This window comes from Squalius cephalus (genome assembly GCF_949319135.1).
Source record: "Squalius cephalus genome assembly, chromosome: 5".
In the NCBI taxonomy this organism is placed as follows: Eukaryota; Metazoa; Chordata; class Actinopteri; order Cypriniformes; family Leuciscidae; genus Squalius; species Squalius cephalus.
The window spans coordinates 38,835,615-38,853,816 of NC_137126.1; the positions used below are offsets into that span (position 1 = coordinate 38,835,615).

Sequence of the window (18,202 nt, forward strand, 5' to 3'; positions counted from 1 at the left end):
AAAAATCTTTAGGTTATGAAGCTACAGAGTTACAGAAGTATGCAAGTCGATTACTCTTAGTAAACTACACAGATTTACTGTTGTTGAAAGAATCACAGGACTATACCATTTATTTTTATAATGGCAGTAAATCATGTGGCATTTATGTCTAAGTCCTCCTCTTCTCTCTGAAGAGTGTGTGTGAAGATGACGGCACAGAGTCAAAAGCTTCGCTCTGAGAGATGCGCCCTCTAATTGTAGGTGGGAGGTTAAGTGCTGTTATAAAATTACAAGGACCATGGCGGTCACTCTTCTTTGGGCCTATAGTGTGTGTGTGTGTGTGTGTGCCACCCAGACTCTTAGCAAAAGGTTTAAAATAAGTACAAGGCTCACTGTTAAAATTTTATATTTATGCTTGGTGGTGTGATTTGTGTGTGTGTGTGTGTGTGTGTGTGTGTGTGTGTGTGTGTGTACCTATTCCCTACATTATGGGGACCAAATGCCCCCACAATGATATAGTAATAATGTTTTGGTCCCCATGAGAAAAACAGCATCTAGATCATACAAAATTACGTTTTTTGAAAATGTAAAAATGCAGAAATTTTTCTGTGATGGATAAGTTTAGGGATAAGGTTAGGGGATAACATATACAGTTTGTACAGTATTCATTATGTCTATAAAGTCCCCATAAAACATGGAAACCTGTGTGTGTGCATGTGTGCATGCATATCTGAACATGTTAAGCAGGTGAATTCTTGAGTTTAGCCTTCAGCCCTCTTGACCTCATGAATATTACATCAGTGGACTGAGGGCATGCAGAAGATCAGATGAAATATTTACTACCACCTCCACCTCCACCTCCATTCTTGTTTTAGACAAGTGTTGTTCCAAATGATGAACCGCTGCATAAATAGCTGGCCTTTAAGTGCACATTAACCCTCAAATTCATGTACATTTTGCAAATTATTAATACATACCTCGGATTGCCCATATGCAAAGTATGTTGATTAGAATCGATTTGAAAATAATGCAATTGAATATATTGTGTTATATTGTGGTATTTTATTCATTACTTATCATTCGGATCTTGCCAATTAAAGAACAGGATTCATAACCTCTGCACTGAATTGACATATTAAAACACAACTGGCTGTCAAGCATACTGCGCTGCACAGAGGAACACTGTTCATATAGGAAACTGTACATTGTTTTCCAATCTAACACCAGCCATTAGTTTGCTTGCACACTAACCACATGTATACAGCATAATAAACCAAAGGTATTTATTTATTTATTTATTCAGTTTTTCTTGTTTTCACTCAATTCATAACAGAAAACTTAAGGAATACTGAAGGGATAGGGCCAGTTCAGGTTCATCTGGAGGTTAAAAAAATAATAATTTGAAAAAATGAGCTGATATAATCAAGCCATTGTGCTGGGTTCTGTAATATATTTAAACAGCAGCTGAATTAAAAACAATATGAATGTTTTTAACCAAATTTTAGAGTGCATACAAATTTTTACTCACTTTTCATCACTGAACTTAAATAAACAACATAAATCTGTTGGACCGTAGATTTGTAGATTCAGTGAAAAATTTGATTGATGTTGATCATATTCATTTTAGTAAAAATTCTGAATACATTTTACACCGTGTAAAGTAAATTAAATTGTGTTTTCATAAGTATTTTCAGTCCTTATTTGTCAGTGGCCCATTTAGGGCGTATACAAATCAATGGGAAGTCCACTTTGATGATTGGTGGCGCAGTGCTGCCACCTTGAGGGGATAATGATGATATTGCAACGACAATTTAGATGAGAGACGGACAGAATTCACTGTCCGCGTAGGACATACTGAATACGGTATGCTTTTAGTACGGATGACAGAGGGCCTCTTAAACTACTGAAATGTTAATTATGTTTCTATGCGTTTTGAGATTTCTACCATCTAAGCAGTGACGGAACTGAAGACAAACATTAATGTGAGCTGAAGGTAACCCAGGCGACCGACTTCTGTTCTGCATCAGTACCCGTATTTCCGTATTAAAACTGGCTATCTCCCTCAATTACAGGGCGACTCGTGCTGAAATCTCCTAACCTGACGCATAACACGGTAAATTTCCTTTTTCTCAGTACCCAGCAATCAAATAAATAGGTAAGTGTTTGAATACGAGCTACGGGGGAGGAGCACATTCATACTGGTGTGATGCGGACGATCAGCTGATCAGTTTGACATGGCTGATACAGCATGTAAATAGACCGAATATGTATATCTATATAAAGCTTTTTTTGACAGGCTGCAATTGCGTCATGCCAGAAAGGCTATACTGCAGTTTAGGTCTTAATCTGGGATTTTCATGAAACCGAATGACTTATATGCTCTATAATGTTGGTTTTGATTATAAAGGTTGGCTGAATTGGTCATGGAATGGAGGTTCCTGCAGTAAACCAGAGTTTTACCCATCCACCACCGCAGCCATGGGCCGGACAGAGCCACAGGACCCCAACCATGCCTCCAGCCAGCTGTCCACCTCCTCCATATCACTACCCAGATCACCGGAGTGCAGCAGTGAGCGTGACCCCGATGGCCAATACAATAGTTACCACAGGTCATCGGCCTCAGTCACTGTACTGGGACCCCTCACAGCAAAGCCACCAGGGTACGCTTAATAGACCCTCGATTTTTAATATATACATATATATATTATATATATATATATATATATATATATATATATATATATATATATATATATATATATATAATTTTTTTAAATTTCAACAATTTTTGGTCTTCTCTTGTCACAGATGTGTTTAAGCCTGTTCCTGAGATCACAAATATGACGACTCAAGGGATGCCACAGAGAAGCTACTCAGAGTCATTACCAGTGAGAGCATGACAATGTAGGGGAGATCGGGGGATATTGTACCACTTTATTTATTTATTTATTTATTTGATATTTTATTATAATTTATTCATAACTCGCAAAGTAATTCAAACATTATACTGATAACATTATATAACATTATAATTAATATGCTGATTTGAACAGTTGTGCTGCTTAATATTTTTTTGGAACCTGTGATACTTTTTCAGGATGAATTTCAAGATACTTTTTTAGAATAATGTGCATTTAAACCAAATGTATCACTGTAATTCTATGTTGTATTTTTTTTTTTTTTTTATGCATTAAATTCTTCTTAGTAAAATATGTTGGACGGTGTTTAACTAGATGCTTTTAAGAAATATTAACATGTATTTTTAGATAATTACATATTGTAAAATATAAGAGAAAAACTAGTTTATTTCAAATCTTGTAATGTTTCTACCAGTGACAGTGTAAGCATCTGTCTTAACTTTTATCATAAATTTAGTGCTTAAATAAAAATATATTAATTTTAAAAAAGGCATCACAACACAGATAGCATAAGAACATTTCTGGAAATCAAAGAAAAAAAAAAGTTTCACAATCAAACTTTTTCCCCAAAAAGAGAAAGAACGAATGGCTGAACAGTGTAAACAATATAGCTTGTATGTGGTTGAGGATATTTAGTATTACATTTGCATTGTTTTAATTGTCTCAGTCTCCTCTTTTATAGAAGCATATGTACTGAAATTCCTGAAGGATCACTTTCTTTTCCTTTCTTTTGTCAGACGAGTCCAGTGTCAAATTCTAAGACAGAGTCTCGGTACGGCCTGGATCCTCAGCTTCTACCCAGTGTGGTAAATTAACTGTCCTTCTTATTCTGTGATGCTTCCATCAAGACAGCTCAGGTTTGATTACACCACTGTTGTTTTGTCTCTGCATGTATCCTATGTCTCCTAAATGTACAGGTCCAGGTGATTAAAGAGGACAAGATCCAGTGGGAAGGGAAAGTGTTTGTTTCAGAGTCCAAATCTTCAGTTCCTCCTCTCTCCTCAACACAATGCACCTTGGAGGACAGAGGTACCATCACTCCTGCCAAATTTATCCACATCTTTTGACTTCCTTCCCAAATTCGCATAAAAAATAAATGTGATGCATCTGGTTTCTTTTCTTATCACAACAGCTTTTGTTGTACCTTTGTCGGCATTATATTGACTTTAACTTACTTTCAGACAATGATGGAGCCAGACACACAAAGGTAAAAAAAATGTTGACAGCTGTTGCTCCTATAAACACACATTCTTATCTCAAACACAGATGCTGTTTTTCGATCTCATAAATACAGCAGCACATTAATGATGGAGTCTTGCTGACACTAGGACAAACACACAGTATGCTTTCCATCACAGCTGTACTGTTCTTTTTTGAATTAGGCTATTTTTTAAAAGTTATAATGAGTGAAATAATTATTCCTATTATTAAATCCTTAAAATATTAATTAGCTGTTTAGTATAATCATTATTATATTAATGAAGCATAGTAATAATTATTAAATACTACTATTACTACTACTAATACCAATTTTAATCATTTAAATTCAAAACATTTAGTGTTGTTTGACACTGTTCGACCAACTACAACATCTTGCACCAAAAAGCATCACTGCCCATTGATAGTTAAAAAAAAGTTACCATGTCTTGATCTTTTTTTGAGAAAGTAGTATTAAAAAAAGTATTAGAATTTATATGGGGCTAACAGCATTAAATGTTTTGAATTTGATTTTCAACCAGCTTTGTATTGTTACAGTGTCAGTAGTTTATGAACAATGTTCAGTCTTTTTCCATGTTACTTGCACCGAGATATCATGTTTATTTCAGCAAATGTCAGAGCCAATAGCCTCATGGCAGCGCTCCGACATGTACAGTGCAATTGCACTTTGGGCGACCCAGGTTTGTCCCAGGCTAGTGGTCCTTTCACAATCCTGCCCCCCTCTTTCTCCCACTTCGCTTCCTGTCCTCTCTCCAACTGCTCTCTGAATGAAGGCAAAAATGCCAAAAATAAATCTTTATCAGGGCTTTTGTGAAATCGACACATTTCTTTTTATCCCTACTCACGGACAGCCGGATTTAGCCCAGTGCATTATGGGTGTTTAAGTGCCCTTTTTCCACAGCTCTTTTTCTCTGTTTTCTCTAGTCATGAAGCACCAATTTAAAGAAAAAAAGTTTCACCTTTATACAGCATAAATGGCAAAATAGGCAGAAATGGTTAGAATACTGTACATGGTTACTTTTTAAAAACTACTTATTAACAAAACCTTAGGTTGTTATAAGTAAAAACAAGATTTTAATATTGTACAACACAATGTATACTCATTATTTTATTTATTTTTTGCTTCACAGGTAATGCAACATCTCGTTTTATCCGCTGTACGACCTACAGCTTCCCTGTGGAGGCGCAGTCAGCTCAGAAGAGTCATCTCCCGCTGGGTGCAATCGTGTGTCCGCTGGCCAGGCCTGAGAGAGGAGAAGTATGTATGAAAAAACAAACAAACAGAAAACATGTATTTAGGGGTGTTCAAAATGAAAAAGATATCCTAAAGAAAATGTCACTTTTATTTGTCTTATTTGGTTTGGGTTGGTTTGAGTCATGTTGTCACATCCACATGGTCCTCAGTCATTTAAATATGAACTACTCTTTTACATGTGTTTTGTGAATGTTTTCCACAGCGTGATGTGCCAGTGTGTGAGGCAGGAGATTGTGTTAAGGGCTGTGTGCACTGCGGGGCCTTCATGAGCCCTGCTATGAGCTGGCAGGACTGCGGGCAAAGATTCTACTGTCCTTTCTGTGACAAACTCACCGAAGGTATGTCTTGTTTGACCTACAGTCATTCTCAGTTTTCAGGTTAAAGCTGTGCACATATGTCCTGCCATCTTGGCTCAAACGTGTGTTTTTCTCATAGTGTCATGGCGTTTCTATCAGCCCACTAATCAGGGCCGCCGTGTTGACTGGGAAAAAAAACCTGAGCTCAGTCTTGGCTCATACGAGATCCTGGAGAAACAGACGGTCAGGAATGGATTTGTTATTTCTTCTCTGTTACGTTCTACTTTGATTGTAATTAGGGCTGTCAAACGATTAATCGCGATTAATCGCATCCAAAATAAAAGTTTGTGTTTACATAATATATGTGTGTGTATGGAGTATAATTATTTTCTATATATAAATACACACACATGCATATATATTTAAGAAAAATGTGTTATTTATATATAAAATATTTATATATAATATAAATTATATATAATATAAATATATATACACAGTATATACATGCAAATATTTCTTAAATATATACATGCATGTGTGTGTATTTATATATAGAAAATAATTATACACAGTACACACACATATATTATGTAAAAACAAACTTTTATTTTGGATGCGATTAATCACGATTAATCGTTTGACAGCCCTAATTGTAATTTATTGTATTGTACCATGTTACTGATTTTGCTCTGTTACACATCAGTATTTGTATGTTGTCGTGATCTCACACAAAGGAAAGGATATTTTGTAACAGGAGTTCGAAAAGTCATGGTCAGGATTAATACAAACAACTAGTTCATAGCATGATCATGTTTTATATAATATATACAGTCAATAAGATTTTTTCGTTTTTAAAGAAATTAATACATTTATTCGGCAAAGATGCATTCAATTGACATTTATAACATTACAAAAGATTTCTATTTGAATTGAATCCCGTTCTTGTGAACTTTCTAAATATTAAGCAGCACAACTGTTATACAACTGCAGCATTGATTGAGCACAAAATCAGCGTATTAGAATGATTTCTGAAGGATCATGTGACGCTGAGACTGGAGTAATGATGCTGAGAATTCATCTTTGCCATCATAGGAATAAATTACATTTGAAAAAAATATATTAAAACAAAGCAGTTATTTTAAATTGTGATCATATTTCACAATATTACTGTTTTTATTGTAATTTTTAATAAACAAATGCAGCCTGCGTGAGCATTAGAGACTCAAAAACATTTTTTTTAAATATCTTACCGACCTCAGACTTTTGAACAGTAATGCACATACAAATTTCAGTTTTATCTGACAGATCCAGACAGATTTTTTCTTAGTTCATCATTTTCATTTCTAAACAGGGCAAAGCTGCTGTGTTGCTGATGGCGATAGATATTTCTGCCAGTGCAATGAGAACGGGACAGCTAGACCACATTTGTCAGCAGATTAGTTCTCAATTGCAAGCTTTAAATGGGTAAGGGACATTAACATTTACAATTTTCACCATCTAGTCCAGTAGTTTAAAATCTAGTCCCTCTTTACATTTTCATTTACATTTAAACTCATTATGGAAGTAAAATGACGTGAATTTTGTCTCATTGTTTTAGGCCTGATGAAACTGACCAGTCAGATCTTCGAGTGGGGTTGATGACCTATGACAGCCGGATCCATCTGTATAACCTGAGCCCAGCTCTGTCCCGCCCCCACATGATGGTCATCACTGACTGTGAGGAGCTGGAACTTCCTGTGGTGGAGGGCCTTCTGGTGCCACTGAAAGACTGCATACACATAGCTGAGAGGTCCTCACATAGCAGTTGTTCTACCAATAAAATGTAATGTTAATACAAAAGTCAAACGTTTAAAAAATAACACCTTCTTCTTGGACAGAGTTCTACAGGAAATTGTGTTTTTCAATCCTGAATTGGAAAACAGATCCAGCTCACAAGAGCTTCCTGTTTCTGCAGGACTGAAGATTCTTCAGGTAAGAGCCTTAACATGATTCTTAAATACATGCACATGCCCTTGCTGGAAAATTCAATGTTGGTGCAGCAAATGTTGTTTTATTAATCTGTTATCTCTCATTTCAATAGGCTTCAGGGTCTCCTGGCAAATTATTGATATTTCATTCCTCACCTTTTTCTGAAGGCACAAATCAGACAAGTTCCTCTGGATTCTTCAGCTCTAGTAAAGTGAAGGTGAATTAAAGAACATGCAATTATTTTTTTGTCTATATCGTTAGTTTTGAGGTTTATCAAATAGTGTTTTCTTTCTCTGCTTGTTCTTGGTTTCATATTAGTCCATTTTCCAAGGACCAGATTCTTCGACTTCATTGGCTAAAGAGTGTGTCAATCAAGGCTGCAGTGTGCACATGTTTGTGTTCTCCCATCAAGAAGTAGGCGGAGCTTGGCCAGGGCACATCCCCTTTCTCACAGGGGGTGGGCTCATCTGCTATGACAGTCTACAGGTAATAAATGCCATGTGCACTTTGTTGACATCAACTACACCCTTGTGACCTATTATGTCAGAAGAAGCTTGTCTGAAAACCTTAGAGCCCAATTACTCTAAAACTGCTGCACAGAATTGAAATTTCCAAACAACTCAATGGCTGCCTCGAGAATTAGCCTGGAATGTCATAATGGTTGGTACTTGTTACAAATCTCTGCTGCTAATTCAAAGTGTTTGTAGAGTCCAATTAACTGGAAGAAGGTGTGCCGCTAGGGTTTCTGGGCTCCATAGTATACTGCTCCAAGAGGACAATTAGTGCAATTAGTGTACTGTAGTATTGAATGAAAAATGTCTGCCAAATCACAAGTAAACAGATAATACAGATTTAAGATTCACTGGAAATGTGTAGAAGCTCTTTGCTACATCCTAGTTATCTTTCATTATAGTATTTTTTATACTGTATATAGTGTATAGTATACAGTTTTATACTCTCGTTTATTATAGTTCCTATTTAACTATTAGTGACCTGTCAGATATATTTTGTGTGATGTGATATTTTTACATTGTTATATATTCTCTTCTCTCTTTGTTTCTATATTTCTTTTTTCTCATAAACAAATTCAGTATTCATGTTCAGGTTTTCTAAAACATTTACAGTATGTGTTTTTGACTTTTGACTTGCACATTTAAATGTGAGAGTGAATCCTTAAAATTATAATTCTATGTATGTATGGAATAAAGGAGTCAATCCCAAGGCTGGATTTATTAAAATCCTATTATTATTCATGTTGAAAATAGTTGTGCTGCTTAATATTTTTTGTGGAAACCATGATAACATGATGTTTTTTTTAAGGATTGTTTTTGGATGAATAGAAAGTTCATAAAACTCTTCACTGAACAATGTAATGCATCCTGTCTGAATAAAAGTATTTGTTTATTTTTTACATGAATCTTACTGACCCTAAACTTATAAACAGTTGTGTAAGTGTACCTCTATTTCTGTAACTTTCTAGTAACAACTTGTCAGTGACTAAAAGAGTGTGGTATCACTGTGTTAGCAGCTAGTCATTCAGTTTGGTTCTATACACTATGCAGATTTATTGTAGTTACAGTTATCACCACCTGAATTTTTCTAGAGTGATGTTTTCATGGTCAGAATGCAGTTGGCACTCCTGTAAATAACTAAACTGTGTGAAGAAAACACGATTAATCAGAAGAGCAGTGACAACCGCATTTAATGCAGTGTGAACATGCCCAAACTGTGTCATTTCATAAATCTTTTCGTGTACTTTTCTTTTGCAGTCAGAGATTGAACAGGAACGCTTCCGAACTGATCTGAGCAGATGTGTGAACATGCAGATGGCCTTCAAAGTTCAACTTCAAGTTTTTGTCAGTAAAGGTAATCAAAGGGGCATTTGATAGAATCTAGATACCCAGATTCCAGAGGGGAACTGTGACTAAATTGGACTTTTAACCAACTAAATGTAATTTAGACTGTAGTTTAATGTACTTTTTTTTATCAATATAATATTAGACATAGAGCATACTGTATATATATATATATGGGTCCTAGTCTATATAAAACATTACATTGTATCCAATCATTTGAATACTTGAGAATCACTTTTATTGTAACATGAATTCATTGCATGAATTCCAGATGTAGCTGGTGGGTCTATTAGCATCTCAATCGCTATTTCTCTGCAGAGATGCGCATATCTGGTTGCTATGGCTCCATCATCGCCGGTCCCGACTCCTGCTGTGTTTCCATAGCAGCGTTTGATTGCCGCACAGCTCTGGCATTTGAGTTCACTCACAACAAATCTTTGGATGAAACAAGGGGTGTAGCCATACAGGTTTGATTGTTGGAATGTCATTGGATAAATCATATGGTGTTTTCACACTTGGCCATTTTTAGTCTGAGCGCAGTTTGTGTGATTTTTGGCCCAAATGTGAACACTCCAAACGATCTCAGACTCCTTAAAACCGAACCGAACCGAGACCATCTTGGGAGGTAGTCTGAGTACAGTTCGCTTTCAGATAACGGTACAGTTTGCTAAAAATGTCCATTGTGAACACAAATCAGTCCGGGCTCACTTGATTTTTCCATCCGCGAATTCCAATGTAGTTTCTAGTTTGATCATCGGATGCCGCCGTACAAATTCGCTGTTCATTATGGCTGCTGCTTCTGGCAGATCTCTATTATTTTTAAATGATTAATTCACAACGTACACTTCAACAGCTTCCAAACTGTGTAAGAGAGACGAACCGTGTTCAGACCCCTGAAAAGGACCAAGTGTGAAAACATCCTTAATATATTATACATATCTGAGAGTAATGGATATGATAAATAATTTGGTGTGTTGTTCAACTGTTATATTTATTGTTATTCATTTGTTTAATTCCCTTCTTCTCTGCTGGTGTAGTTTGTGCTGTCATACATAAATTCCTCTGGAGAGAACAGGACTCGGATACACACCATAATTCTGTCTGCTTCCCATCAACTGCTGGATACCTTTAGAAGCAGCCAAGCTGAGACGCTTCTCACATTTTACTGCAAGAAAAGTATAAAAACAGTGTTTGCTGTGACTAATCTGCCTACAAAACTCTTAAAGTCCCGCTGTAATCAATAATTTGATCCATCAAAACTCATCTTTGATCACCAAAATTATATATTTGAATGTTTTTTTCCTGTGAAAAAAAAAAAATTCATGTCTTAAAATAGCTTGAGTGTAACTCTACACCCTTGCTTCATTTAATATACGCGGATCAATACATATGCAAATTAGGCCCGCCTCCACTCACTCACACCAGCTTAGAGATCCACTCGGCCAACTTTAGTCAAGTTACTGTAGTAATGCTGCGCAATGGTATCGCTCTTCACAATGTCAGACACATAACAGTAAATAAGATAATTAGCCTTTTGCTTGACTATGTTATCAAACAGCTAATAATATGTTGCTAATGTTTCACAAACCATGTGACAGTATCCTTAGAAACGCTTTGAACAACTCAGAACGTCAGTGGAGAAAGGCATATAGTTCATCATAACACCATAATATATATCATATACATAATTTCCCAGCTACATTGCTAAAAGTACCCGATTTTTCATTTCATCAGAAAAATAAAACCGGGATAATCTGGCTTCTCTTGAGACTCCACTGCTTTGCAGCAGTTAATATTATGCTAAAGCCCAGGTTACAAGGTATTTACATATAAACAACATGATTTTCACCACAGGGGGTCTTTAAAATCTATTTACCTACTTTATATAATATCATATCCTATAATTTTTATTTTTTTAAGATATAATACTTTAATTCAGCAAGGATGCATTAAATTGAAAGCTGTGACAAAAGGCATTTATAATGTTACAAAAGATTCATACTTTGTTCATCAAAAAAATCTTGAAAAAAATATATCACAGTTTCCACAAAAACGTTAAGCAGCACAACTGTTTTCAACATTGATAATAATAATAAATGTTTCTTGAGCAGCAAATCAGCATATTATAGAATGATTTCTGAAGGATCATGTGACACTGAAGACTGGAGTAATGATGCTGAAAATTCAGCTTTACAGGAATAAATGACATTTTAAAGGGGTGGTATAATGCCCTTTTCACAAGATGTAAAATAAGTCTCTGATGTCCCTAGAGTGTGTATGTTAAGTTTTAGCTCAAAATTCCCTACAGATATTCTTATATAGCATGTTAAAATTGTCACTTTTTGAGGGTGAGCAAAAACGCACCGTTTTTGTGTGTGTCCCTTTAAATGCAAATTAGCTGCTGCTCTCAGCACAGGGGGCGGAGCTTCAAGAGCTCCTGTCCTTTTACCTCACACAGACATGCACTGGAAATGTCATTGTCGTTGATGAATTTATGTAGCTTATGTGTAGTTATCTTCTAGTCATTGATTAGCATGTTCTGTCTTGTTAATCTATAAATCGTGTTCCGGGGAAGGGGTTTATGTAAATTTTAGGGTTGGTGATGTCACTAACCCGGGAGGAAGCTTGTGTAGTCTCTACCAGCCGTTTGTTGTAGTCCTTAAAAAACGATTTCTTTAAAAGCAAATATCTTCCTTTGCTTTGAACTTTGAGCGTTGTAACTTTGCAGATGTTGTTTATGCTCAAACAGCAACATTACACACTAACTAAAGTCAGAAAAGTGAAATCATAATCAACCACCCCTTTAAAATATATTAAAATGCAATAGTTATTTTAAATTGTAATAATATTTCACAATATTATAGTTTTTACTGTATTTTTTTGATCAAATGAAACATTGAAAAATCTTACCAGCCCCAAACTTTTGAACAGTAGTGTATAAATAATACATAATACATGAATATTGTATAGAAATTCACTTATAAATATTAGCCATGTGTAATCAGTTGTTGTTTTTTTCACCGAGCCTAGTCTTCTTGATTATAATTGAATTTTGTTAACTTTATTTTGTCAATGTGTGTGTGAGTCAGTGTATTCGTTAGCACTGGAGATTCCACTGCAGTCCCTGCGGGAGGAGTTACAGACGGAGGTTACTGAGATGTTGGCTTGCTTTAGGAAACACAGCTGCACTTCCTCTGTGTCCCCAGGACAGGTTAGTTATTCACATATTTCACATATTATCTCTTTCATAAGTTAGTGGACCAGCACACGCTTTTAATAATTTGCTTTTAATATTTTATCATACACTTTCAGATTGAGCAATCATTTTTGTCAAATATTAAACCATGATACGTGATACCAATTAAAAAAAAAAAAAAATTGAATGGGGGGGAGGGGAGTTAAATACAGTTTTAGGAGATGACAGACAGTCTTCTATACTGTTATATATTCTGATCTCTATTAACTTTACTATTCGTTAGCCTTATTACTGGTGCAGGCACAGATAATATTACTGAGAAGCCATTCTAAGTGAATCCTATTTCATTTGGATAATGGAGTCTTGAATGTCATTCTCATCTCTCTGTGTGTCTTTTTTCTGTCAGCTGGTGCTTCCTCAGTTTCTGAAAGCCGTACCTGCCTACATTAACAGTCTGCGCAAGAGTGAAGTGCTGCTGCCTGGGCTGCGTAGCTCTGTACATCAGCGTCTACAACTGCGTAGCCTCATTGTCTCCATGGACACGCGGAGCACGGCTTCTCAGTTCTACCCACTTATTCTGCCTTTGGTGAGAGACAGACATCTAGAACATTCTGTTCATCCAAATTAGTCAGTGAAATGAGACCTGTCTGTAAGAATTTGTAATTCTCAGTTGGATTGTTATGCACATGGTGGGATTTAGAGATGTCACATTCTTCACGGCACTAGCAATACATGCATCTACTGTACTCTCCCTCTCTCTTTAAATTTATAGCATTTTTTGCTTATTATGTCAAGATTTCTGGCAAAAAAGACAATATGTTATGCACAATATATTACTACCTTTTTAATGTTAACTGATATTATAGATTTATTTTGTTATTTATCATTATAGCTTATCAATATATGATCAATATTGGATTTATATCAGCCAATATTGAATATTTAATTGTGCTTAATGCTTATCTTTACTTTTAGATTTCCTTTGCTGTCATCTAATGCTCACCTTAAAGATGCAGTAAGCAATTTCTGAGAAACGCTTTTGAAAGTAGATCGGGACTAACACCACAACACACTTGTAGCCAATCAGCAGTAGAGGGTGTGTCCACTTATGATAGGGGAAGGGAAGCGAGTGAGCAAGAGGGAGATTTGAAGAGAGACTGTAGAAAGAGAGATGGCTGAGAGACATTACAAAAGAGAAAAGATCCGTACACACTCAAACGGCTAATATTGCCCACAACCCATTGCGTGTTGGACGAGAATTCGAATAGGGACTACAAAGTGTTTAAAAACTGCAAACACGACGGATATGCGAGTCCGTAGAGAGTTGAGAGGTTCAGATAAAGGAGTTTGTGTGATTAATATTCAGTATCGAACATGACGAAAACTGTACCTATAAGAGCACTTTTTGTAAAACACTTATATAATAAATGGTCTTGTTGGGCTGAAATGGGAGCTTTGTGCCATGAAAGTTTGTCTGCATACAGTACCTGTCAAAAGTTTTGAAACATTACAATTTACAAAGGTCTTCTGAAGTACACCAAAATTTAAAAAAGCAAGGAAAAGCCATGTCACATTTAAATCCAAAACAAACTTCCACCTAAAATATTGATTGCTTTCACTCCTGATGGATGATGACGCCAAAGTCTCTGTGTTTTGTCTTCTCACCCCTGCAGTCTGTCTCTGCTGATAATGCCAACATGCCATCATTAGGGGAAGCCGTGCGCTGCACTGTCTCTAGTCTGGATCCAGGGGGTCTGTATCTGATCTACTGCCCACTGGCACTGCTCCTTTGGGTGGGCAGCTGTGTGCCTCCTCATACTCTTCTACAGCTTTTCAACACCAACTCCTTCTCCTACCTCACATCTGGAGAGGTGAGACAAGGACACGTTGAGTTGGCGTTTACATTTGCATTTATTCATTTAACAGACTTTGTCCAAATTGACTGATGGATAAAATGAAGCAATTCGTCTAGGGGAGAATCTGAATCAAAGAAGTATTTTTTGCTCATCAAGGCTGCATTTGTCTGATTAAAAAAAACAGTAAAAACTGTAATATTGTGAAATATTATTACGATGTAAAATAATAGTTTTTATTATATTTTAAAATGATATTTATTCCTGTGATGGCAAAGCTGAATTTTCAGCATCATGACTCCAGTCTTCAGTGTTACATGATCCTTCAGAAATCATTCTAATGTGCTGATTTGCTGCTCAAGAAACATTTCTTATTATTATCAGTTTTGAAAACGGTATACTTTTTTTTTTTCAGAATTCTTTGATGAATAGAAACTTCAAAAGAACAGCATTTATTTGAAATGGAAATCTTTTGAAGCATTATAAATGTATTTATTTTCAATTTCAATATTGTATTTATTGATCAATTAAATGCATCCTTGCTGAATAAAAGTATTATTTCTTAAAAAAAAAAAAAATTATTATATAAAGTAGAATAGATCTGAATAGATTTTAAAGGAGAACTCCGGTCAATTTTAACATTGAGCTCATTTTTTTGTACATTTGGAGTGCTGTCAATACAGAGAACAACGACAAAAATCGGTGTTGCCTACACCGAGTTATTCTATTTTTAAAATTTGCACCCTGTTGACTTCAATGGGGCAAGTACTAAACCTGCTTTTAGCCTCTTAACATCCTTGATGTGTCATTACAAGTGCACAGAAAATGTGAGTGATTCCTTCTGAGTGAACACGAGTGAGTCTGACTGCAGTAGATGTGAAAGATATGTATAAAAATTATGTTATTTAAGCCAGCGCAAATACCTTTGTTTACATCCTGTTTTTCGGTTGAAGTCCAAAGTAGTCGATTGCAGAGTTCACACGCATAGGTTTAATACCTATGATCACGCGCGTGAACTCGGCAATCGACTACTTATGACTTCAACCGAAAAACAGGATGTAAACAAAGGTATTTGCGCTGGCTTAAATAACATCATTTTTATACATATCTTTCACATCTACTGCAGTCAGACTCACTCGTGTTCACTCAGAAGGAATCACTCACATTTTCTGTGCACTTGTAATGACACATCAAGGATGTTAAGAGGCTAAAAGCAGGTTTAGTATTGTACTTGCCCCATTGAAGTCAACAGGGTGCAAATTTTAAAAATAGAATAACTCGGTGTAGGCAACACCGATTTTTGTCGTTGTTCTCTGTATTGACAGCACTCCAAATGTACAAAAAAATGAGCTCAATGTTAAAATTGACCGGAGTTCTCCTTTAAAGACCCCCTGTGGTGAAAATCATGTTTTTAATGTTGTTTATATGTAAATACCTTGCAACCTGGGCTTTAGCATAATATTAACTGCTGCAAAGCAGTGGAGTCTCAAGAGAAGCCAGATTATCCCGATTTATTTTTCTGATGAAATGAAAAACCGGGTACTTTTAGCAATGTAGCTGGGAAATTATGTATATGATGTATATTATGGTGTTATGATGAACTATATGCCTTTCTCTACCTTTTAAAAATGATATATCTTACTGACCCTAAACTTTTACACGGTATTGTGTAATGTTGATTTTGCTGATATTAAGTGAAAATCTTTGTGACACATTTTTTAAAGTCAAAATATATATAATCTCTAAAGTTATTAGGAAAAAAATCGGTAACACTTTACAGTAAGGTTCATTAGTTAACCTTAGTTAATTACCTTCGTTAACATGAGCTAAGAATGAACAATACTTCAGCATTTACTAATATGTTATTAAAATCAATATTTGTTAACATTAATTAATGCACAGTGAACTAACATGAACAATGACCAGCTGGATTTTTATTAACTAACATTTACAAAGATTAATAAATACTGTAAGCAATTTATTGCTCATTGTTATCATTAGTTAATACATTAACTAATGTTAACTACAGAACCTTATTGTAAAGTGTTACAAAAAAAAACTGTAATAATTTAACAAGAATTTAAAGTGGTTTTAGGTGGAGTACAGCATGTCTCGCCGCAGAACACACTTGTGATTTTGAGTGCTCTGACTTCACTTTAGTGTTGTGTGTGTGTGTCGTGTGTTCTCTGTAGATCAATCTTCCAGTGCTTGAGAACTCCCTCTCCGTCAGCACCAGAGCTCTCATATGCTCTCTGCAGTCCTCAGCAGCTGTTACTCTCCAGGTGAATGACTCACACCCCTCTTTTGCAGAATGTTTCATTCAGGAACTGACAGGATGTGGACACAGAATTAACTTATTGCGACCAAAAAATCGGCACAGCTAAAAACACAGTAGGCCTATTAGGCCAAACAGTTTTCCTTCCACTTTCAATTGTGGTATTGAAATATTTTTTATTGTGTTCATAGTTGATTTATATAGTTGTATATAGTTTATATATATTCTATATAAGTGTGTTTGTTTCTGTTCAGCTGAAATTGGTGCGCGAGAGCTGTGAGGAGGAGTCTCTGCAGCGCCTCCTGGTGGAGGACAAGAGTCCTAACGGTGGAGCTTCATACGCCGATTTCCTTTTTCATCTTCATGTCAATGCATTGCGTCTTATTGTTTGACAGTCTCTTCTTATAGCCAAGGCTGTCTTGGAATATTTGTAAAGCATTTTGTGATAGTTCAGCTCCACTGCTACCTTTGTAGCCATTGCTGTCTTCAAACATTTACCTCTGAAATACTTAAATTTTTTGAGTTTAGTAAAGTCACATTCAATGTGACCAGGCAGGAGAAACGCAGAATACTAAGATTAGTCCTTTAATTTTCAAGGGCTCAGAATGACTGAATACTGTTCTATTCAGAATATTGTTCTATACTCCTATCAAAGACTCAGTGATTAATTCATCTGTATTTGAAGTGTGGTTTATTATTTATATTTATTATTTATAAATGTAATATTTGCTCTTGAGTCATGAATTTTGCACTCTGTATTGAATTCATGAATTTGCCCAACTGGCGGTGAGTTTGAGTGTACATATTAATATTTTAAGCAATAATATATTCATTGAATTTTTGGTTTGGTTGCAGCTCAATATTTCATTTTTGATAATGTCATTGATATTTTTCAATGGGCCATCAGCATGTGATCATAACATTACAGTTTTAATCATTTATTTGTTTTGTATGAAGAAAATACTTTTCTCTCCAAAAATGAATAAATAAGTGTAGATTTGTGCTTGGCTCAGAATCATTCTCTGCTGAATCTCTTTAGCATTGATCTTCTTTCCCATGTATGTTCTTGTGAATTTCTGCTCCTCCTCCACAGAGGGCTGAAAAAGAGCTAGAAACACTCATAATGAGTCAGATACCAAATCTAATTAGTATAATTGGGGTTAATGATGTTGACATTGAGCTGTACATGAGATATCTGAGTGGGCGTCCATGTTCGTTATCTAATGGTTGAAAATACACACACACACATCCAAATGAGCATGTGTGATGGGTAAACATGATGGAACCATTAGCCAAAAAATAATTTTAATGCATCTGACCATTTTAATAATAATAATAATAAAAAAAACAACAGTTTCCAAATAGAACGAGTAGAATTGAAGGCA

General features: G+C 35.6%; 1 protein-coding gene across 2 annotated transcripts; it reads left to right on the forward strand.

The window, feature by feature from the left end:
* The first annotated feature begins 1,893 nt into the window (after positions 1-1,893).
* Positions 1,894-17,819, forward strand: LOC307159546 (protein transport protein Sec24C). Of its 2 annotated transcripts, none has more exons than XM_079872979.1 (22): positions 1,894-1,972; positions 2,052-2,092; positions 2,387-2,639; positions 2,788-2,867; positions 3,635-3,703; positions 3,815-3,926; positions 5,246-5,373; positions 5,573-5,708; positions 5,806-5,909; positions 7,021-7,133; positions 7,267-7,458; positions 7,547-7,640; positions 7,750-7,854; positions 7,956-8,123; positions 9,407-9,503; positions 9,812-9,960; positions 10,531-10,669; positions 12,583-12,704; positions 13,096-13,275; positions 14,363-14,560; positions 16,735-16,824; positions 17,072-17,819. In XM_079872979.1, exons 3-22 carry the CDS (start codon positions 2,408-2,410, stop codon positions 17,207-17,209), a joined length of 2,646 nt encoding a protein of 881 aa, XP_079729105.1. In that variant the 5' UTR covers positions 1,894-1,972; positions 2,052-2,092; positions 2,387-2,407; the 3' UTR covers positions 17,210-17,819. The 2 variants fall into 2 exon arrangements, with proteins under 2 accessions (XP_079729105.1, XP_079729106.1); XM_079872980.1 differs by having other exon boundaries at positions 1,899-1,961.
* The last annotated feature ends 383 nt before the right edge of the window (positions 17,820-18,202 follow it).